Here is a 24,643-nt window from a genome sequence, read left to right as displayed (position 1 = left end):
GTAAACAGAACGTGCCAATTCGTTACTAGTACAGCACACCGGTGTGTTGGAGAGTAAACCCAGAATATTTACAATCTGAGTACGATGTATCGCCAGAAATTACAGCCAGCATCATCAGGTGACAGACATATTTGTGGAGAAATCCTCCTGTTTCATTCTAAAATAGAGGGATAGATGTGATGACGTCACGTGTGAACCACTCACGTGTGAACGCCAGAGAGGAGGGGGGGGTTAATGCCAACACATCACAATGGGTATCCATTTCCGGTTGGGTTCTTCATATGGTGATCAACGTACATTATGCACGCGCGTTATGCATGCACATTGTTTTTGTAGAGCTCACAGGTAATCACCATCGACGTTACGGTGACCTGTATAGTCATTAAGTTAAACAGTGCATTACTTGATGATTGGCTTCCAAGCAGCATTAAGCCTGTAACTATCTCAACGGTTAACAATATTTTTATTTCTCTCAATTTCGATATATTATCGAATTAATCTAGGCCAGTATTAACTAGTTTTGCACAAAACTTCAACATTATCAAAATCAATTGAGTGTCCTTGCTAACAGTTGTGTTCTGCTACTGCTGACAGTTGTATTTGGGAGTATTTAATATTTCTCTGATGTTCTTTTAGTCTCATGCTGATCATTCGTCCTGTCTGACCAACATAGCATTTGCCACAAAAGCAATTAATCCGGTACACACCTTCTGTTGATAGCTTCGGTAATACATCTTTAGTACCAGATATTCGTTTCTGTATTTCATGTACTGGGCCAAATCTGACTCGGATGTTTAGTTTTTTTTCAAAAAAATCTGGCTAGTTTATCAGTTACTCCTGCAATATACGATATTTTTTTAAATAGTTTTAATTACTTGGTCAGTTTCAATGCTTGTGCTGTTTGATTTGGTTTTGGCATTCAGCGCCCTGTTGATTTGTGCAGAATTGTAACCGTTCAATTGCAGCGATTCTTTAACATGTTTAATTTCACTTCTTAGACTATCACCATCTGACACTTTCTTCGTCCGATGTATGAGCATCTTGATGAGAGAGGATTTCTGTGCGGGGTGATGGTGTGACTCTGCATTCAGATAGGCGTCAGTGTGCGTTTTCTTTCGGTAAACGCCGTGTTGTTATTTTATCGTTTCAGCCGCGCCCGAGCAGAATATCAAGAAATGGAAGAGTTGTCAACTTCCACTTCCATGGTGAACTGTATGGACGGGTTTTACGAGTTGAGATTATTAAAACAATCGTTAAGTGTATATTTGCCCTGTGGCCAGACCACCAATATGTCATTCACATATCTAAACCAAGCTATGTATGTATGTTTCACTTTTTTGCGCATCGTACGTTTTAGACAACCATGCTAATCGGAGGCTGCGGCGAGACTAGATGATGAACAGGCGAGGCTTTCATCCAGCAGTGGATGGTCCACGGCTCACGATCATGATTGAAGATATGATTGTGATGATGAATGGTGATGATGGTGACGATGATGACGACGATGACGATGATGACGACGATGACGACGATGACGACGATGACAATGATGACGACAGTGATGGTTGCGGTGATGGCGACGATGATAATCATGTATCCTGCCTAGGACCCAATGAGAGTCAACATGATGCCTCTAACGTGAGTATTTTCTCTGATCCATCTTCTCCTCATATACCACAATATGCAGGGCTTCATTTCTCGCTGGATATGTTTTCATAGTTTTGCTGGGCTGGATCGGCATAAGGCACTACCACTAGTATCCACAATAAAGTAACCTGTTATTTTTTTATTTAAAGCTTTCGTGACTGCAGGGATTCATATTCTTGGTTCTTTCGGTAAAGTCACGTATAGAAGGGAAATCATATAAATATTATTTTATTATTTCCCTTCTACGTGAATTTACCGAAAGAACCAAGAATATAACCTGTTATTGTTATTATTAATGCTCTGAAATTCGTATAATAATACTGAGAACAACGGGTCTAAGACAAATAAGGCGAGACGGATGTGGCATTGCCAAATTAATTCCGACTGAAACGAAGCGCTGAACGTACACCGTCACAGATACCAGGTACACCCCATAAATCATCGACCTCTGTTCCGATTGCGTGGGCTGTCTGGTGGAGAGTGAGTGACGTGACGTTGCTCGCTGAGCGGCTGGAGGTTGGGAGGTGGGGGTCTCCCTCGGCTCTCGCTATAAATACCGGCTGGAGCCGGCCTCTCTCTTCACTTGTTGCGCACTTGCCGGCTACAGTTCCACAATCGCACGCGCGCGCACACACGCGCACACACGCGCACGCGCGCGCGCAATTACATAAGCCTTCACGCACATACGGCGCGAACGAAGATCAACATAATAAAGAAGATTAACATAATATTTCTTCACATACACACACATATATACCGACTCACACACACACTCCCAGCACACCTGTATAAAAAAACAAATCACAGACAGGTATATTTATAATCACACACAGGTATCTACATAATATCCCACACACACACACAAGGTGCCTGCATAATCACACACACACTTGGCACGCACCCTACGTGGACTTACACACAACGCACGCAGCTAACCGGCATAATCTAACGCACACGGGCACCTCCGTAAACACTCACACGGGGGAGCCGCATCAAACAACCCAGGGTCGATAGCTGCCTAGTCGCACGCACACGCACACACGGCAGCCGCACTCAACCGCACGCATGAACGCTCACGCCAACACAACCATGGACAGCGGCAGCAGGAGCTGCTCCAAGTACGCCCTGGCTAACGGCTTCTCAGCAGCGGCGCAGGAGCAAGGGGATGAGGAAGACGGCGTGAGAAGCGACGAGGGCACTCTGCCTACTCCTCCTCCTCCACTCGTCCTCCCTGCGAGTCACTCGGAGCGCACGAACGGGCTGCAGGTGGTGCCCGTTCCAGCGCGCGTCGCGCACGCAGCCCCAGCGGTCCCAGCGGCGGCGTTGGGGCAGCTGGAGGCCGCTTACACGGGCATCCTGCGGGGCATCGGGGAGGACCCGGGCAGAGAGGGGCTGCTCAAGACGCCCGGCAGGGCAGCCAAAGCCATGCAGTTCTTCACCAGGGGTTACCACGAGAGGCTCGCGGGTGAGTTGAGTTGTGGGTTTTTTTATTTTGCGCTGCGAGATTGTGAGGCTGTCACGCCCGTTGTTGCGCTTTGACCGTGAGTGGAAATGGAACTCGCGTGGCCCGGGTGGTAAGGCTCGCTTGCGTTGAATGATGTACGACGCCGCTCTCCGTAAACAGACGGGATGTACGAATGCTGAACTTCTTTCACACCACCGCGCGAAACCAACCGCGCTAATCGGAGGTGTGGGGGAAGGACAACAAACTAAACACAAAGAGCAGTTCTCAAGAAATGCGTTGTCAGACTGTTGGAGCAGGTTCTGTTAGCGAACGCATATTAAGGTCGTCCGCATATTTGGCGTCCTCTGGTCTAACACCGTTTGAGACGAGGCTCAAAAGAAAGCTGTCTCTGGTGTGGACCAATCAGTTTCAAGGACAATGCATCTATTTTCAGAGTACTTTTTTTTGCATTCTGACCACAAGCAGCGTGGTTAATGCAGACATGATTCTTTGTAAAAATGTTTCAGTTTGGTGTTTTAACATCTCAACACCTGTTTTGTTGCCAGAAAAAAGGGAAAAAACCTATTATCTCATATTAAGGTCGACCAACGCCAGGCTCTGCTGCCGTCGTGTCCCCAGCGATGTATGGTCACAAGAAACAGCGGACGCAGTGCTCATACAAGACTGGGTCGACCCGAGGGGAGGCTCAGGACCGTTTTCAGATATTCCTCACCGATATTGGCCCCGTGAGCGGGAATCGAACTCAGCTGGCTGGGTTTGTAACGCGATAACTACGGCTCGCCACCACCGCTCCACAGGCGCGCAGCCTCTGAGTGTGTGAAAGTGCGAGCGGGGAGGGGGGGGCGGTATCGTAGTGGTTAGTGCAATTTGCGTTTCTGTGAGAGCGCGACGAACCTGGCGACCCGAGTTCGATTCCCGCTCACGGCTGAGCAGGCCCCACGTCGACTCAGCCTGAAATGAACACTTGACACGGTGCGTTAACATCAGTCCTGGGGAGACGGGGGGCAGCCGAGCGATGTTAACTAACTTCGCTTGGTGTGCAGGAGGTCGTGGGTTCGATCCGGACCCTGACGCCTGCATTTTCTCCGCGTGGTCGCGTGGATTTTTCTCCGAGTGCTTCGGGTTTTTCCCTCTACATTTAGAAACATGCGTTTTAGAGTATTTGGTTGCTATAAATATCCACGTGATGAGCCACTTCGTTGAGCTGTCATTTGTGGGCAGGTCGCTTCTGAAAAAGAGCTTTACAGTGTAGCTCAGTGGACCTTACCTGGTAATATAAAAAAAAATAGTTTAGTTTATAGTTTGCCTGGCCTCACCACTCGCTCGTGCCGACCTTAATAGGCGCTCGCTAACAGCACTTGCGTCTGCAGTGTGTTCAGTATTTGTGAGTCTCGCTGGCAGGTCACGTAACACAATCACATCCGTGCCTTCATTTACGTGAATTCACTACGGCATTTGACACGCATCGTTGCACCCTCTCAGAGTGGGGTTTGGTATGCAAGTGAATGTCATCAAGTGAACACATGAATGTGTGTCAGAGGGGACTCAATGTGTCGGGTGCGTGTGCGTGTGCTGCAAGCGAGATTTCGTCACTCCACGTGGACTCAAAGTGCACCCATCCTGACGCCAAGCGCCATGGTGACGTGGGCCACCTATTGGTGGCGGGGTGTGTGTGTGAGAGAGATTGTGCGTGTGAGATTGTGGGGAGCGGTAGTGTGATGGTTAGTGCGCTGCGATACGAACCCGGCCACCCGAGTTCGATTCCCGCTCGCGGCCAGCACCAATGACGATTATTTTAACTCGTGCTGGCTCTCCCCTCGGTACTCGAATGAGTATTTGGTGCGGTGTGCAAACATCAGCACTGGGGAGACAAAGGCAGCCGGGCGTGGTGCTGGCCACACCCCCCTTCATAGGTGCTCGCTAACAACACTTGCCCCAAGCATCTGTTAAGGCTATACAGGCGAGCTTTGTCTTTGTGTAAACTTGTGTGTATATGCATGCATATTCTTAGGATTTTTCGGTAAAGTCACGTAGATAAAAAATTACAATTAAAATTAATAAAAGTAAAATAAAATAAAAATGACGACGTTTCGGAGGCAACACAAGCTTCCGTCTTCAAGTGGAAGCTTGTGTTGCTTCCGAAACGTCGTGATTTTTATTTTATAATTTACTTTTATTAATTTTATTTTTTTATCTACGTGACTTTACCGGAAAAACCTAAGAATATGAATCCTTGCAGTCACGAAAGCTTCAAATCTAGAATTTTATGAATGCAGACAGCCGTTACCCCCGCAGTCTATTAAAACGTATTTGTGAATACAATTGTGGGAATGAATGTGTAGTGTGCGTGTGTGATAATTAATTAATGTATGAGCGTTGTGAGTCAGTGAACATGCATGAGTGTGAAAGTGTGAATGGGCACGTGGAGGCAACGTGGTGGCTTTTGAGAGAATCTCCGCGCAATAGTGAATTCAAGCGTGATCGTGAATGCGCGAGTGTCTGTTAAAGAGATTGCGTGTTTTAATGTGCGCCCGAGTGAATTTACAATTGATCGCACGTGATTTTTTTTAGGATAATTGCACATGCGTGAGAGTGAGCGAGTGAATTTAGTGTGTCAAGGTCTATGCGTGCGCGTAGGTGTTTAGACATTGCCATAATCTGGGGCGCAGTGGTTAACATACTTAAAATTGGAATTAACAATCACTGAAGAAGAATTCAAGAAGAGGGATTGATTTATTCAAATTGCTTTAGGTTGAGTAACATCCCTTTTTCTAAACCAGACGTTTTTATTTTTCTCCGCCTTAACAATGCACTGCCATCAGCATCCTGGATTTAATTAGTGGTCAACACACTGAGCCACCGCTCCTCCCCCCCCACACCTAAGTTCAATTCCTGCTGACGGATACGATCAGCATCGAGCGATTCCTGCTGTGATGATGTGCTTCCCTTTAGCAGTAGATAGAGAAAAGTGCGTAATTCTATGATATTGATTATAACCATTTACTAACTGTATCTTGGAGTCTATATTAAATTATTACCAATATTGACGATCGACCCCTATCCCGTGAGCCAAGCAGCCAACTTAAACCTGCTCCGAATATCTGCAAACAATGGGACGTCAAGTAAAAAACTGTCCACTGTTACTCATTCCCTGAAATGTCACTCCGCATCTGCTGAAGCTCCGGGACTGGATATCAAAACTTCATGTCACACTGCAATATCTTGATATTCCTCCATAGGATATCATTACCATCAGCACCAGCATCATTCAAGTACTGTGTAGCAACATATATAACCACTGACATTTACAAACGGCTAATTGTACTGTATACGTATGCCTGCCTGGCATTCATGCCATGCGGTCTACAGTGTTATCAGTTGTGATCGTTCTGGAAGGCCAGTGCATGTTTACTGATGGAAGGGCTCAGAGACCATGGGGTTATGAGGAAACAAGTATAACCCGTAAAAACAAAGTTTTTTACTATAAATCCTTTATATGCGTAGCGGCTAGAGTCCTCTCGTCCTCTGGCTTGAGATGGCTGCCACCTATGGGTCAGATGATTGCATGGCAGCATTAAGCAATTGGTAATTAAATATAATATTTTTGTCCTAAGAAGTGTAAAATTTTGGAAAAAAATTTTCACGAACATTAATTGTCACGCACAACGAGTCTGTGTGGAAAATGTCAGCTCGATTGGATCACGGGAAGTGGGTTAAAAAACGACCGAAAGATTTGCACGGTCCTAAGCAAGCAAGCAAGTGAACTTAATATAAAGGATTTAAAAAAACCACAAATGACACAGATGTACACACTGAAGCTTCCAGACAAAGGCACGTGTAACTGGACCGCTAGAAATGTAATAACAACAGCAACAGTAAAAGATTATGTGAGGAAATGACGGCACTAAAATCGCAGCAAAATTTGATTATGGCCAGGGCAAGGTTCACTTAAGAGACATCCGATTGGTTAACACGTCAACCAATTTGGGTATGAGACCAGGCTCTTTTCAATAGAGATCTACTGGAAAATGTAAGCACAATTGCGTAAACATAAGTTGTATAAGTTCGAGTAAAAAAAAATATGCTAGCAGGCTCACAATTGGTGAAATAAATGACCTGAAATCAAGATTATACAGGGTGGATCAAAACTCAGGACACATAGGGCCATTATTGTTTTTTTTACAAATCACATAACGTTATTTCATGCACGAATTCTCACCAATTGCATTTTGTTGTCTCAATTCATTCAGGTTACTTGAGTTTTGTCAACAACAGATTTGAGGTGACCCCACAGGAAGAATAAGAGAGTAGATATTCATAATGATAACGGATGGAATATTAACTTGAAGAATGAACAATAAAAGAAAGATGCCATTGTTAAAATAAATTACATTTTAACAATCTCATTGTTAAAATACAACAATGGGTCTTGATTTTTGGGCCACCTTATATGAGCCATGCATATGAGATTACATCCACACCTCTGGTGTTTTTGACCCTCTCGCGTCGCACGCTCCGCGGAAGAGTGAGCGGCTCGCAATTGTAAAGGTTGTGAGTTCAAATCGTGATTGTTGGTTGACTCAATCTAACATCTCTCTCGGGTCCATAGAACGAGTACCACATTGTATTCAAGCCAACAGCGGTTGTCCTGTGGAGAGACGCGTTCCTGCCATAGGAATGTGGAATTTCGGTGTTAATTTGGCACCGACAATGATCGGGGTTTCATTCAAGAAGGATTCATTTATTTAAATTTGTATCTGTTATTGCATCTGTAATATCTTCAATAATGGCGGGAGACGAGTTGACGGGGCAGCACTCTTTTATTCACAATGGTTGCGCAGTAACAGGCACAACCGAGATAACGCCTATGTTACGCGTGCCTGACTCGGCCACGCACTCCGTCTCTCCCTGAGTGCAAGGCAGAGTACCTAACTCTGCCTTGCACTCAGGCTCTCCGGCTACGCTCTCCCCACGGGGAGCTATCAGACCCCTACGCGCGCCCGGCTCGGCCACGCACTCAGTCTCTCCCGTAGGGTACGCGTGCCTAACTCTGCCTTGCACTCAGGCTCTCCGGCTACGCTCTCCCCACGGGGAGCTATCAGACCCGCCTTGCCAGGCCACGGGTCTCGACCACTGAGTTACACAGCCCGGCCCTTACAAGGGCGTTGGGCCGTGAATCCCAAGGCCTCGCCTCTGAGCCTCACAGAGCCCCGGCCCTTACAAGGGCAGCGGGGCTAGGGGTCCCAGGGCCTATCTCTTCCTCCGTCTTCTGTCTTCGCCGGTTACCAACTCCCCGAGTGCCCCCGCGCATCGCCTTACATAGCCCTCTGCTCCAGGGGGTGGGGCCTATGCGGACCGCGATGTAGCCACCCACCACGCGCTGTCTCACGATCCTCCCTGCCAGCACGTATCACCACTACACATCCATCAGCATCCTGATAACATTTGTCTGTGATTGGATTTAATTTATTACGTGGAACTTCCTTCTCGTTCATTCACGGACTCGTAAATACATGTCCTTTAAATAGACAATAATGTTCACGGAAAAACAGTGCAGCCCAAGGCCTCTGAAATATTTCCCAAGACAAATTCTGCAACGACACAATTTTTAACAAAACTCTGAGTTCCACTAAGGTGGCGTGACATTTACTGAATGTGAATTTGAAACATCGTGTCATAACCACCCACAGGGTGGCCCAACGCTTTTCGGGTCGTATCCCGAAGACACATCATATAGCTGCACAGCACAACCACAACAAAACCTGCTCAGTGGTGTTGTCCTGAGGCTCCTGACATTGGCTCCTCTCCATAACAATTGCCTGATCATTGGCAGAGTTGCATAGCGTCAACAATTCAGAGACAGAGTTTGTAGGAGGCACCTTCTTTATTAACAACTTCCACGGTCTCGTCCACACGCTCTCCACAGTCGCTCAGCCTAGGGCCTGTACACAACACTGGCCGCCTAACACTGACGGCGCTGACTGAGATAACCAACTACTATTCTTCGTAGCGCAATATCTAGCGGAGACATTTAGCGACGACGGCGACGAGACGACAGCAACGACAAGACGAGTCCACTCCCAGAACCGGCAGCCTCGAGCTCCCCCTCTCGGCTGCTTTTATGCTCCCAGCGGCGCCTGGCTCCGCCCTGACCGTGCCTCCCTTCTCGAACCCGCTAGCAGGTTCCAGGGGCCTACAGATGGGGTCCTCCGTGACGCTTGCCCTCGTTCCTCCTCTCTGCCCACACACCGTGCACACCCTCACCGGCGTGTGTGCTGTCTGTCCACCGCAGTTGCTGCTGCTGTCCACCAGCCGCCGCTATTACACTACAGTTGTAACATCTCGCTTCTGTCATTCAAGTAGGTGAACATCAACATTCCAAAATTATTAACCTATTCAGCCTTGGAAGCGTTGTGATGGCATTCTAGCCTAATTTGTTTTGTAAAAAAACAATAATCATACGTCTTGCTGGAGAGAATGAAGAATGAAAGTTAATGACAATATTTCGATGTAAAGCTTTCGTGACTGAAGGAATTCATATTTTAGTTTTTTCGGTAAAGTCACGTAGAAGGGTAATAATAAAATAATAAAAATAAAACATAATAAAAAAAATTCTCACGTCGTTTCGGCCACAACGCTGCTTGCGTTGTGGCCGAAACGTCATGAGAATTTTTACTCAGTTTTATTTTTATTAATGTATTATTTCCCTTCTACGTGACTTTACCGAAAGAACCAATAATATAATGACAACATGTTGGATTGCTGGGAGCTAATGATGAGCAAGTATGGGGCAAGTTGAGTATATGGTGGGAAGTCTGTAATTAGAAATATCATTGGTAGCATCTCGTTTATATAGTATATGTACAGCATACATCGGATACATTTTCATCATGTTAATCTATGAAATACCAGTGAGGTGGCACTATTAATGGAGAGCTGGACATCACAGGAAATGCATTACTCATGGTCTTCATTCTTCCTGGTATGATAGTAATCAAGTGGTAGTATATATGAATAGCAAATTATCTATGTTTCTATCCAAAAAAGTATATCGCCTACACATATATATATAAAATTCTCTTTGTCCTACAAATGGATGGTCTTCTGCTCCTGACATTAAATTGCCTTGGCAGCAATGCTGAGCAGAGGCGCGCACTTAATGGAGTTGACAATCAGCCTCGGGCACGGACGGTGCCGAGGTACGCACTGGCCCCTGTGAGCGGCTTGCATGATCACGGCAGATGACAGGGGCTCAGCTACTCGGCTGATTACGTTTGAGCCGGAAATTGTTGAACGGTAAAAGATCTACATGACGACATTCCAAATGGCAGGTCATCGTGAGCTATTTGAGATTTTGCTTGGCAAATCCGAGACGCAGTAACGGTGACGCCTCCAGTGAATCGAACTTAGGTCGGCGTCTCAATATAACCCCACACATAACTACATTTTAAAAGAAGGACAACGCCGTTACTATCTGCGGGCATAAAACCAGCAGAGGTTCAGTGACCCCCCCCCCTTCTCCATGACTGAGTAACTACACGAATCACGATGCAATGTTGTTGACGCACACTTCCCACCCACATGCACTGCCCACCGCTCTCGAGGTGTGTTCATTTAGCACGTACTCTCCACCAGCTGCATGGTCCATCCTGGTCAATGTTAAAGGGGTTTACATCGGCATTGGGTTAGCATAAGAAGAGTAACCCTGTCGAAGAGATAGTGTGGCGTATTCAAAGCAACGTTGCAGTCAAATGAGTTGAGAGCGGCCTTAGCGTTGTCACAAAACGGATTTTTGTTTTCTCTCTCTTTCATAGCTGCCGCCGGTTTCTCCCCGTGCGTGGTTTTACAGTAGCCAGTGGTTTCAGTAGAGTCTGTCACATCTAGCTAGCTTCATGTCCAGCTCCTACTGGGCATCTGTAAAAAAAACTGCGTTGTAGCTCATCGGATTTCTCCAGGACAAATCAATGTTTGGGTCATTTCAATGAAACATCATTAACTGCTTACCAAATGCATTTTTTCGACAAAGTATACAGGGCATATGTATTTGTTATCCGTGCTATCTATTTTTCCCAAGCAACTTGTATGTAAATAACACACCGGTGTTTGCTGCACTCGTAACGAATTGAGACGTTTTGTTAACGTTACAAATCTTACTGATTGGCTGTGTTGATTGGCGGTGTGTAGAAAAAAATATCAACAAAGACCAAAAATAAAACCCGGTATAGCCTTAGATCATTGGGGTAAGAAGGGCTGTCGGAGAGCACTTATGAAGGCCGGCACGGCGCACGAGAGGGGGTGGGTGGCCAGCACCACGCCCGGACCGCCTTTGTCTCCCCAGTGGCGATGTTTACACACCGCTATACCAGGTACTCATTTGAGGTTGAGTCAACCTAGGGGAGGCCCAGAACCGGTTCAGATAATCGTCACTGGGTGTTAGCCGTGAGCGGTCATCGAGAATTCGGGGCTCCGGGTTCGCAGCGCAGCGTAGCGCTAACCACTACGCTACCACTCCCTACGCTTTACATACACATATGTGTATATATATACACACATATACACACACAGCACGCTTGACAATGTATATGCTTATCGACAACGAGAAATTGGATTCATTGGAAAGCCAATTTAACGGGGGAAGGCGAGACCGGCGGCGCGCGGGTCATATAATCGAATGAACGCGATAGCATGAATGTTCGGGGGGGGGGGGTGCCTGTGGACAACCAGCGAGGCTTTGTGTAAACTAATCCGTTTACGCTAAAACCCTCGCAACACACTCGCCTGTCCGCGTGAGTGGTTTGACACACAACCGGCACCCCACGCCACTCCTATTCTCGCCTGTGTGCGTTGTGGGGGGTGTCTGTGTGTGTGTGTCTCTCTCTCTCGTGTGTTTCGCGTGGGGAGGGGGGAGCGGTAGCGTAGCGGTTAGCGCCACGCTGCGCTACGAACCCAACGAGGCTAGAGTTCCATTCCCGCTCACGGCCACCAACAACCAGGGAAGATGATCTGATACCGGTCCTGGGACTCCCCTAGGTCGACTCGGCGTCAAATGCGTACCGAGTGCAGTGTGTAAGCATCGCCGCCAGGGAGACAAAGGCGGTCGGGCGTGATGCCGGCCACCCACCTCCTCGTGTGCCGTGCCGGCTTTCATAGGTGGTGCTCGCGAACAGCACTTTTCCCAACAGTCTGTGCAGGCTATACGGGGGATCTTTGTCTTTAGTGTGCGTACATTCATTGGGGGAGAGAAAGTGTCGCGGGTATATATCACTGCGCTACGAGCCCCAATAATATCCTTGACGAATATCCGTGCGCGGTCCTGGGCCTCATCTAGGTAGACTCGGCCTCAAATAAATATTCCTGGCGCGGTGTGTACACATCGGCATTGGAGAGACAAAGGCGACCGCGTGCCGTACCGGCCTTCATAGGTGCTCGCTAACATTTGCCCCTTTTGCTCGTTCAATCTGTAAGGTCAAGCTGAGGAGCATTGTCTCTGTTGGATGAACTTTGGGTTCTGTGTTATTATATATGTGTGCGCAAACTGCTTTCCTAAAATAAAAGATTTGCCTGCATGCGCGTGTCAAATCAAATGACACAAAGAGACTTGGTTTGCACTAAGATGCTCAGCCACTTCCTTCGTGGGGATTCGCTGTTGCCTGCGATAGAGAATTCACTGTGTAACAAAAGATTTGTGTTTTGTCCCTGGGTAGTGAGTGTTATTTCCTAATTGATTATGCCTCAAAGGTACAGAAAATGGCTATTATTCCCCACAAACTTTGCTTTTGTGACCAGGACAGTGATATTTTGAAATGTATTTTATTTTCAATGAGAAAACGTGTGCATTTGTGTCTTTCGTTCACATACAGTCCTGGTCACAGAAGCAACGTTTGTGGAGAATAATAGCCATTTTCTGTACTTTTGAGGCAAAAGCAATTAAAAAATGACACTTAGTACCCAGGAAAAAAAATTGTGTTTGTTTGGTGTGTGTCTCGCTCGGTGTGTATTTGTGTGTCTTTCTCTGCACGTGTGTCTGCCTATGTTGTTTCCGTGTCTGTGGTTTATCATTCATTCTTACCTGATGATGGTTGCTTGTGTTGCAACCGAAAACGTCGTATTATATTATTATTTGATTTGATTCTCTACGTGACTTTACCGAAAGAACCAAAGAGTAATTCCTGCAGTCACGAAAGCTTCCAATCTAGTTTGTGTTACATAGAGAAATCAAGTGTACCTTGGGTGGGTAACCCCGCCCGTAAAATTGGAGTGACACTCACACTCACACCGATAAATACATCGCCTGCCTACTTAATACAGGCACCTTCTGGCAAGCATCTCTGTGTGTCTTTGGTGGGTGCCTCTCAGAAACACACACAGAGAGACAATTTCTTTAAGATCTTCCCAAGTGCAGAGCTCCACGCGTGCTGTCACCGTGCTCAGCACTCTGCCGCTGTGCGACGTTAGCGGGCACCGCACGCCACGGTGGGGAGCCTTTGTTTGGAAGGAGCTGAACACGGGTCTCACAATTGCACAACCAAAACCTCGTTTTGCGACGCGAATCAATGATGCCCTGGCTGTACTGGATGAGAAACGTGAATACAAAAATGTCGATCGTCGACCGTGTTTCAATCCACTGCTGGATGAAGGCCACCAAAGCCGCTGAATGATGTTCAGAATTTGCTTCAAAATGTTTTTTTCTTCTTCGTCTTCTTCTTCTTCGATAGTGTGACAACCTCAACATTGCGTGAACTGTTCTGATGGTCCCTTTTTAAAGGTAATCCATATTGTTACCGATTTACGATTTTCAAATTTGTAAGTTGCGGATTACTTTCGTGACCCGCGTTCTTCATACACGAGCACATTCGGCGTGACTTTTTGATTGAATCTCAGATGGATCAGCGACTGCACCACGAACGTCGTCCCTCGCATGACGATCACGCGCCAGTATCCGCGTCTCTAACCCGAACCCAAGTCCCCGACACGACCATTCTCCCCGTTCAATCTTTTAAAGAAAATATTGGAATCGTTTTTTAATGCAATAAAACAAATCCCCGTTCAATTTTTGTATTGCAATCGAAGGAATCGCGAACAGTAATAAGTACACTCTAACTCACGGTAATCCGATTACAAGCAGAATATGGCGTCAGAATGGAGGATTACTTGTTGATTGTTTTTCGTTCGTTTTTCGTTCGTTTTCCTTCGTTTCTCAATCCGCTTGTCCTGGTCAGGGTCGCGGCGGCAGCGTGTTGAGTCGTGGTGGTCCAGACCTCCCTTTCCCTCCAGCACTGCTACACTATACACTACAATATACACTACTATACACTGCCACACTATATTAGACACGACTATAGTACATTATACACTACTATACACTACACTACTATATACTACACTATACACTACACACTACTACAATATACACAGCTATAAACTACTATACACTACTATACATTACACCACTATGCACTAATATACACTATACACTACTATACACTGCACTCCTATACACTACTAAACTATACACTGCACTACTATACACTACGACACTATTATACACTACACTGTACACTACACTATACACTACACTATACACTACTACACTATACACTGCACTACTATACACTGCTACACACGACTACACTATACACTACGCTATACACTACACTACTACACTATACACTGCACTACTATACACTACTACACTACTATACACGACTACACTATACACTACACTATACACTACACCACTATGCACTACTATACACAGACTCGAGCTCTTCCTGGGGAATTCCCAGGCGTTCCCAGGCCAGCCGAGAGACACCGTCCCGCCAGCAGCGTGTCCTGGGCGGGCCCCGGGGTCTTTCGCCTTTTTCAATCCAATTGAATATTTATTTTCTCACTCGCATCCCGTTACTAAGCGGCTCAGCCTTAATGATCAACGTCCGAGTGTCTGTGGAACGCGAGCTCTGGGTGGTACTTGCAGTGATCTCTTTCCTGCGTGGCACGTGCACTCACCAACACCTGTTGTTAATCAATCCCGACAATAATCCTTGAGGGTTTCTCAGGGCACACTGCTGATGCCTGCAGGGCTCGGAGACATTAGTTGCAGACTACCAACTGGCCACCTGACTTTCATATTCTTAGGTTTTTTCGGTAAAGTCACGTAGGTAAAAAATTAAAATTAATAAAAGTAAAATAAAAATAAAATAAAAATCACGACGTTTCTGAGGCAACACAAGCTTCTGTCTTCAGGTGGAACCGTCACAGCACGATAGCTGTACAGCTATTATTTTATTTTTATTTTACTTTTATTTTACTTTTATTTATTTTTATTTTTTACCTACGTGACTTTACCGAAAAAACCTAAGAATATGAATCCTTGCAGTCACGAAAGCTTCAAATCTAGAATCACCTGACTTTCGTTTTGCAAGGCGCAATCCAACGTTTGATGAGGGCCTCCCCATGGTGTGTGGGCCATGGGGCCTATTTGACCATACTTCACCGTACTGCATCATGAGGCCTTCTTTGCCAGTACCAAAATATAAGAATAGGTTTTTCCCCTTTTTCTGGTAACAAAACTGAAACCTTTTTACGAGGAATCATGTCTACATTAACCACAATACTTGCGGTCAGAATGCAAACAATAAACACACTGATCATATATGCATTGTCCTTGAAACTGATTGGTTCACACCAGAGACAGCTTTCTTTTGAGCCGCATCTCAAACGGTGTCCGACCAGAGGACGCCAACAGGCGCACAGCTCAAAGACAATGCACTATCAGAGTAATGAGGGCTCGGGGTAAGCATCTTCACCGTACTGGTCAGTGCGGGTTGGTGATGACAGGGATCATGGCGAAGTACAATGGATTTTGCTGCGCTTACAATGTAACTCCGACGCATCTTACTGGACATGTGTGAAAAAGAGCTTCATAGCTCATCGGATTCTTCCAGTATAAATACATGTTCTGATTTCTGATCTTCACAGACGCCTGTTTTTGTGAATGGTGGACACCCATCGAGATGTTACCCAGCCTCAAGCCTGATTCACTTCCGAGATCTAACGATATCGGCCACATACTGGGTTATTTGGCCAAAGGCCCATTGTTTACCATGTTATAAATTTTTAAAATGAACGAGATATCCAATTACAAAAATAAGAGAGCCCCTGACCCATGCCTATTCATGGGTTGCATTATTCAACATGGATTTTTATTTATTCAGCATAAATTGCGACTACATTAGCATTTCACATTATTTCAGCATGTTTCCTTTAATGTTTCAACAAATTATGTACAGTACCTATAAACATATGTTTGGGCATATTCATATTTTTGGAATGCGGAGGTTAATCCACCGCAATATTAACCGTGGCTTGGAATCAATCTCAGGTCACCAAGTTGATGGTGCAGGGTGCTAACCACTGGGCCACGACTCCCAATCTTCAGGTTTTATCCATCATTATGATATTGTCATCACATTTCACATTCCCACTTATTTCCCCTTCATCTTCGTGTGGAACATTACCCACGACCGAATCAAAATCCGTCACCATCATCACCGACATCAGCCCCAGACCAACACCCACAGCATCGGCAAGTGGAAAGCAAAAATAAAAGAACAAATACATTTTGGTGTTTGGGCAAGGAAACGTGCGCGTGGTGCGGACAAGGGGAGCAGCTGCTCCCTCTCGGTGAATGAGCGGCCACCCCCAGGGCAGTCACTCACCGGCGTCTCCATGGATCCCACATCCGTGGAACGTGAGCGCGTGCGTCACTCACTCGCTCACGCCGGCAGGCTGTGCTGATATAATCTGTGACGATAACGATTACGGTCGATGACGATCGCGATGTTGCATCGCGACAAATCCCCCCCTCCCCCCCCCCCAGCTTAGTCTATTATGCGCCAGTCCACCCGCGGCGCGCACACGCACGCACACAAAAGTTGAAAAGTATAAATATAGGACTCGGGCATTAATGCCCCAGGATAGAACTGGAGTGCAGATGAAGTCGGGTGGATGCGAGTCACCCCCATCGTCATTATCAGCCACTGTCAATCATCTGCTAGATAACGGAAATAATCACGATCCATCAAGGCCTTGCGATGCAACATTCCATGCAGTATCTGCACATGAGCTGATGTCAATCTCTCTCTTTCTCTGCAGTGGGTGGACTACAGCCATTATCCCTTGTCGTGACGTGTTTTGCCTCAGCTCACTTTTCTTGTTAGTAAGATGAGGATGATACTTTTCATGATTCAGTCCAGTTTTCAAAAAAGTAACCCAAATTACTCTCATCCACCTGGTTATTTCACGATATTAAGTCCGGTCTTCTTTCAATGCCTGCCCTAGGTATGCATATTCTGAGGTGTGTTTATATTGTCCAATGTGCATCTTCAATTCTCCAGCAAACCTGTACAAGACTTTTGGTTTTGCTCATCTTTATCTTCAACGCCAATTGGCAGGCTTAAACAAATATATATTCTATGATGCCCTGTAGTTAATTTCCATTAGCTGTTATAACGACCTCATGATCGGTAGAATCTGAGATAATTAACATTTTATCTTTTGATTTAAAGCTTTCGTGACGGCAGGGATTCATATTCTTGGTTCTTTCGGTAAAGTCACGTAGAAGGGAAACAATAAAATAATAAAAATATATAATAAAATTCTCACGACGTTTCGACTGCAACACAAGCAATCATCATCAGGTGTGAAATCCACACTTGATGAGAATTTGCAGTCGAAACGTCGTGAAAATTGTATGTTTTTATATATTTTTTTGTTTCCCTTCTACGTGACTTTACCGAGAGAACCAAGAATATAACATTTTATCCTTTTTATATTCATGCCTATTTTGTCCAATCCAATTGTCAGTACACATCTTCTAACGCCGACGCTGTTAATAATTTCGATGAAAGCGCGTCTCCTCGTCCGACTCCCCTTCTAATATTGTTTCTTATGAGCAATCACAAAAATACAAAGTAAGCGAGAAGCTTAGGTTGAGTTTGAAAATGAGAAGGGGATTTTGTATGGAAGGGAGGAAGGTGGGGGGGGTGCAGTTTGGTTATTCAGAGCTGGTGCTGCTTGGGGGGTGGGCGGGTAAGGGGGGCCGCGATGATAGGTGTCAGAGATAAGCTGCACAAACATCAACAGACCTGCTGCCTCGGGGTTCAGAGTGTTTTTGAGTTTCGCGAGGTATGCCTCGAAAGGTATTTGCCTGGGTGACCCTCATACAAATAAAAGTGGCGCGGTAAAGTTATTCGCCGCTGGCGGATACGTTGGCTACAATCTGGCTGGTGCCTTTCATTTATTGTCTTTGGCAATTAGCCCTTTGGCCTATAAGGCTTAATTACTTCCAAGTCACGCGGGTTCATACTGGTAGAAACCTCCTGGTTCCACCAGCCCAAAGGGGATTAATGTGTCCGTCCGTCCGTCGTGCAGGGAGGGGCTGGGTGGGGAGGGTGGGGAGGGGCTGGGTGGGGAGGGGAGGGTGGGGAGGGGCTGGGTTGGGAGGGTGGGGCTGGGTGGGGAGGGGAGGGTGGGGAGGGGCTGGGTGGGGAGGGGCTGGCTGGGGAGGGTGGGGCTGGGTGGGGGGTGGGAGGGGTGGGGCTGGGTGGGGGGTGGGAGGGGTGGGGCTGGGTGGGTAGAGGCTGGTCACCCCGTGGTGCCCTTATAAAACTCAACGTTTAACCTACTCATGCCGGCTTGTGCCCGCCCTCACAGTCGGGCATATTTGCGGAATACACCACGCCGCCGTTGACCCTGGCCATTGACCTAGCAACCCAACGTTCCTACCAGCTCCCTCCGCAGGAATGTGTTTTAGCGGGCCATGACGCGCAGCATCAGTGGCACGTGGTAGCAACTGCCACTTGCCCCGAGCCTTCCCGTCAGGGTGCTGATTTGATTTTGGCATTGATAATAGAGTACCGCGTTGGTGGGCAGTTGTGAATGATGATGCACGCCTAGGCGCCCTTTAAACACTGCCAGTTAGCAGATGTATCTTAAACTAGGGCTGATAGGGCTGTGATTTCGGTTTCTAAACCTGTTCTGAGTGCAAGGTTTAAGATTTGCAATCGGGGGGGGCGAAGGGTTGGGCGGAAGAGGGCGGGATATGATCACAGCTGGGTATAGCTCTGGCCAAAATTGGCACTCGCAAACTAGACGCACTTGTGCCCATCATCTAAGAGGCGAATTTGTCTTTGGTTTTCCTCCCCGCTCGCAGACATCCTGAACGACGCGATCTTCAATGAGGACCACGACGAGATGGTGATCGTCAAGGACATTGACATGTTCTCCATGTGTGAGCATCACATGGTGCCCTTTGTTGGCAAGGTATGCTCCGCACTGCTTGTCACTGGCTCGGTTTTACGCATTCACCACTTTCTAACCTCTTTACGGAATGACTTGGCGCATCATGTCTTCGGGGTCGATAAAATACGTATCACTTTGTAGAAGGTTCAGCATAATTTCCCTCTTCTTGGTTCTTTCGGTAAAGTCACGTAGAAGGGAAATAATAAAATAATAAAAATAAAACATAATAAAATAATTCTCACGACGTTTCGGCCACAACGCAAGCAACCGTCCTCAGGTGAAGAACAGGTCTGTCAGAAAGACAGCGTCTGAATGGGCACCATCAGGCATGGCAGCGTATATTTAAGCGGGGTTGAAGGGGGGAAGGGGCGCCTTGGACAAAGGAATTTGATATGCAAATTATTTTGTCAAGGCGCCCCTTCCCCCCTCCAACCCAGCTTAAATATACGCTGCCAAGCCTGGTGGTGCCCATTCAGATACTGTCTTTTTGACAGACCTGTTCTTCACCTGAGGACGGCTGCTTGCGTTGTGGCCGAAACGTCGTGAGAATTATTTTATTATGTTTTATTTTATTATTTTATTATTTCCCTTCTACGTGACTTTACCGAAAGAACCAAGAAGATGAATCCCTGCAGTCACGAAAGCTTTTAACCATAATTTCCCTCTCAAGAGCCTGCTTGCTTATGAACGCTAATTTGAGTTGATGTCTACTTTGATATAATACAGAGGCTTTTATTTTGGGTTAGATCGCGTGAACATAAACGTGTCGTTAAACCTGCCACCACCCGAGATAGACAATTAGTAAGGTTTGTCACGTAAATAAAACATGCCAATTCGTTACTAGTTCAGCACACGCGGTGTGTTGGAGAGTCAATATCGTGGGTATGTTTTGTTTAAGTGACAAACCTTACTAATTGGCTGTGTCAGGTTGTGGTGGGTTTAATGACACATTTATATTTAGGCGATCTAACCCAAAAAAACCTCTATTATGCATATTGGTCGCGAAAGACGACGTGTTTAAAAAACTTTGACCTTTGACCCCTATTCTTGGTCATCTAACTGTACTTGTTTAGTGCTTTCCAGTAACATGTGTGGGTGCTAATGTGCAACACCAGTGATGGTATCTCACTTTATTTTGGTGATTTCGAAAACGTTTTGGTTTAGCCATATTTGTTTGTTGTAGTACAGAGTTAGACTGATAACTTTAATCTAAATTGTCTAACGGTTGTTATTGTTTGACTTGCATCCCACTGGGTTTTTTGCACACAGCATTGATATACGGTGCTTTTTATGGAAGACTTTGCTGGTTTTTTCTGGATTTTTCTGTTTACGCAGTCACTTTAAGATGTTTCTTGTTCATGTTTTTGTTTGTTGCCGTTGCACCCGATTCAAGAGCTGAATGGCTCACAGGGCTATACCAAATAAATGAAACTGAAACTGAATCTGAACCCGTGCTGGGTCTCCCCTATGTCGACTCAGCCTCAAATGAATACCTGGTGCGGTGGGCAAACATCAGCACTGGGGAGACAAAGGCGGCCGGGCGTGGTGTTGACCAACCACCGCCTCGCGTTCCGTGCCGGCCTTCATAGGTGCTCGCCAACAGCATTTGCCCCAACAGTCTGTTGAGGCGATATATCTTTGTCTTGGGTGTGTACAGGTGCACATTGGATACCTGCCCAACAAAAAGGTGGTGGGACTCAGCAAGCTGGCCAGGTGAGCAGTGGTGGAAACTGCGGGTCGTTGTAATCTGGCAGTGCACACACAAGCTAAAAGTACACCTCGTTGCTGGTAAAGAACAACAAAACGGGCAGTCCTTTTGTTTGCAAAAAAGCACGAGCACGGCTTAGGTTACATTATGTGACTGGGTATTTATAAACTCGTCTATTTTTGTGTTTTTTTCAGGATCGTTGAAATGTTCAGCAGGAGGCTCCAAGGTAAGAACTAAACAACGCAGCAGCTTGCACAACTCAGCGTATCCATCATCACGATCGTTGTTAATATTGAGAAGAAAATAAGCTGTAATATTAACAATTCATCATAACCAGTAACGACTATCTAGACAAACTGAAAACTAGTAATCAAAGTACAGCCAATGGGAGTGGAGCGATGAAATCGGAACACGCACGATACATCTATGAGTTTCAGCTGCATGAGACCACAGGCATCGATCGACATTGAGCTGTCTTCATCCAGCAGCGGATAGCGAATAGAATTGTAAAGAATAAATTACACACATGTATCTATATACACATGTATTGTATATAATATCAGAACACAACCTGCACTGACCAGTATGGTGAAGTGTGGTCTTCATCCATCAGCGGATTGACATAGGGTTATACACCATACTAATTGTATATACAACTGATAAATGGGCACTCTATGGCATGAGTACACAAAACAGCTGGGAGCCATTCGGGGCCATCAAATAGAGTAGATCGGGTTTTGAGTGGCGGTATCTACTGCTATGTTCCCGACTCCCTCTCCACGTGGTCCATCACAAATGGTTTCGTGACTTCTCTTCTTTGACACCGCCACCAGTACAAGAGCGGCTGACCAAGCAAATTGCTGTGGCCGTGACGGAGGCACTGCAGCCTGCAGGTGTTGGCGTGGTCATCGAAGCCACGTGAGTTGCACGACAAACGGTGTCCGTGGCATAAAATGGTCACTCAAGCCCGGTTAAAGCTACCCAATTACTGGGAGGCTCAAAGCGAGACACGTGGTCAGCTGGCAGCCCTGCCTACTGGGACATATTCTTAGGTTTTTTCGGTAAAGTCACGTAGGTAAAAAATTCAAATTAATAAAAGTAAAATAAAAATAAAAATGATACAGCTATCGTGCTGTGACGGTTCCACCTGAAGACTGAAGCTTGTGTTGCCTCCGAAACGACGTGATTTTTATTTTATATTATTATTATTATTATTTTACTTTTATTAATTTTAATTTTTTACCTACTTGACTTTACCGAAAAAAACCTAAGAATATGAATCCTTGCAGTCACGAAAGCTTCAAATCTAGAATTAATACTGTGACATAGCCACACCAACATTAACGCGCAACTTCCACAATCGCGTTTCTAGCATTGTCCCCGTCAGCTGCTAATGGGCCCCATCTGCATCCTATGCCAACCCCACCCACTACTCGAGTAGCTCTGCCCGGACCTTTGCCCAAGCACGACGTTGGGGTTTTTGTTCAATGTGCACATTACTCTCTTGCACAATAGATGCGTTCTGATTTTTTTAAAAATAAGTTTTTGGACTTTTTTTTTAGGAAGCAGGCAATCGGTGACCCGTAAACAGCATGGTTTACCGTAATAGGAAGTCTTGTCTGTCTGTATCAAGTTATTTTTTTTAAAGTTGAAGCTCGATCAGATTCCCACGAGATGACTCATGGCCTATACGTTACATTTCAGAGCAGTGAGTCATCACTCTCTCAGTTCTTGTATTTTTGTTGCGTTTCTGGCACAAAAAAGCAAACAAGTGGTTTCTATCTATTGGGACCTTTTTTGCCAGTATCCAAAATGATGAAAAACAAGGATAGGGTTTACCCTTTCTGGCAATTAAACGGGTGTTAAGATGTTCAAAAGCAAAATATAGATGCCATTTTCGAGGAAATCAAGTCTGCATTAACCACACGTACGTGTGGCAAAACTTGCAAACAAACGTGCTCTACCAAATTGTCAATTGCACACTGAAACTCAATTGCGTCGTCGAAGTGAAAAAGACAAAAATAATTAACTCGTCTCCCTCTTGGTTGGGGCTGTACCTATCTGTGCTGTCAGCTCTAAGCCAGTGGTAAGATATTCCACATTTCGTGATTAGGAATATAAATACATCAATTTTTGTTTAAATGCAGGTGAGAGTGTAGACTAACCCCCCCCCCTCTCTCTCTCCACCGCTCTGGGTCCTGCTACTTGCGCACGAGCAGCCACATGTGCATGCTGATGCGCGGCGTGCAGAAGATGAACAGCAAAACGCTGACGAGCACCATGTTGGGTGTCTTCCGGGAGGATCCCAAGACCCGAGAAGAGTTCCTGTCGCTCATCCGACACTGAGTGAGCAAAGCGAGTTCGTGGGCACGCCGCTGGCCTGCGGACCGCAACATTGCGGAGCACGCGACCACCGGTGATAGCAGCAACAACAACAACTCTTCCTTCCCAGACCCCCCTGAGAGCCTTCAACATTCAACCCCGTCCTGAGTAGCCGCTGCCACTGCACAAGCTTGTGCCGCTACATCTACACCTGTAGGGTTGTCGTGCGGTGACAGACTGGAGCATGCTTTGTTGAGGACAAAGTTGTACCATTGGAACCTCATTTGCCAGTAAAAATATGATAATTGTTTGTTTACCCTTCTATCTGGCAACAAAACAGGGTAAAAAACCAATTATCGTACTCTGATGGTGCATTGTCTTTGAGTTGTGCGCCTTTTGGCGTCATCTGGTCCAACCCATGTGAGACTAGGCTCTAAGGAAAGCTGTCTCGGTTGTGGACCAATCAACTTCAAGGACAGTGCACATTATCAGAGTTATGTTTTTTGTTTGCATTATGACTGCAGGTATTGTGGTCTATGTAAACATGACTCCTTGTAAAAACAAGGTGTCAGTTTTGTTGCCAGATAGAAGGGTAAAAAACCAATTATGACAACGTTGTAATTCATGGAAACAAAATCTGAAATTCTTGTAGGTTGCTAGAACAAGGGGGATGGGTGGTCCGTTGTTTTTACCAACCCATGAATCAGACCTCTAGAGATTCACAAAGGTAGCTATAATTGGAAATGGAATAAATAAATAAATATAAGTGAGCAGAGCCTCAGCCATATTTGCAATGTAGTCAAATGTCAGTCAAAAGGATTGTAATGTTGTGATCATATCCGAGACAAGAAAACTCAGGTTGAGAGAATGTGATATCACAAGCATCTAAATCCAAAATGTACAGATATCTACAAAAAAATATTTCATATGTTCTTGACGCATATTTACTCCAAATACAATTGAATCATATCCTGAGATTAAGTGCAATTGGAACAAAAAGAAAACTTGTGAAAAAATATGTATATTCATGCATACCTCTTATAATTTAATGTGTATGGTCTAAACTGTGTTTTTCAACAAAGCTGACGTTTGTTTGGTGCTCAGAGCTTCACGCATCTTTGATCACTCACTGGTTTCTCGCTAAGAAATTACGCTACTGGAAGCCATTTTCTTCCCATGAATTCAAACCTTTGGTTTGG

At 45.7% G+C, this 24,643-nt stretch overlaps 1 protein-coding gene across 1 annotated transcript; it reads left to right on the top strand.

Annotated features, from left to right (window-relative positions):
• The first annotated feature begins 2,246 nt into the window (after window positions 1-2,246).
• GCH1 (GTP cyclohydrolase 1) lies at window positions 2,247-23,888 on the top strand. Its single transcript, XM_078857983.1, has 6 exons — window positions 2,247-3,112; window positions 19,326-19,435; window positions 21,072-21,127; window positions 21,317-21,348; window positions 21,956-22,040; window positions 23,342-23,888. The coding sequence occupies exons 1-6, from the start codon at window positions 2,713-2,715 to the stop codon at window positions 23,466-23,468; spliced, it is 810 nt and encodes a 269-aa protein (XP_078714109.1). The 5' UTR covers window positions 2,247-2,712; the 3' UTR covers window positions 23,469-23,888.
• The last annotated feature ends 755 nt before the right edge of the window (window positions 23,889-24,643 follow it).

Source organism: Lampetra fluviatilis, chromosome 7 (genome assembly GCF_964198595.1).
Source record: "Lampetra fluviatilis chromosome 7, kcLamFluv1.1, whole genome shotgun sequence".
NCBI lineage: Eukaryota > Metazoa > Chordata > Hyperoartia > Petromyzontiformes > Petromyzontidae > Lampetra > Lampetra fluviatilis.
The sequence above is the reverse complement of the archived record's forward strand: the minus strand, read 5'-3'. Positions and strand labels throughout refer to the sequence as shown.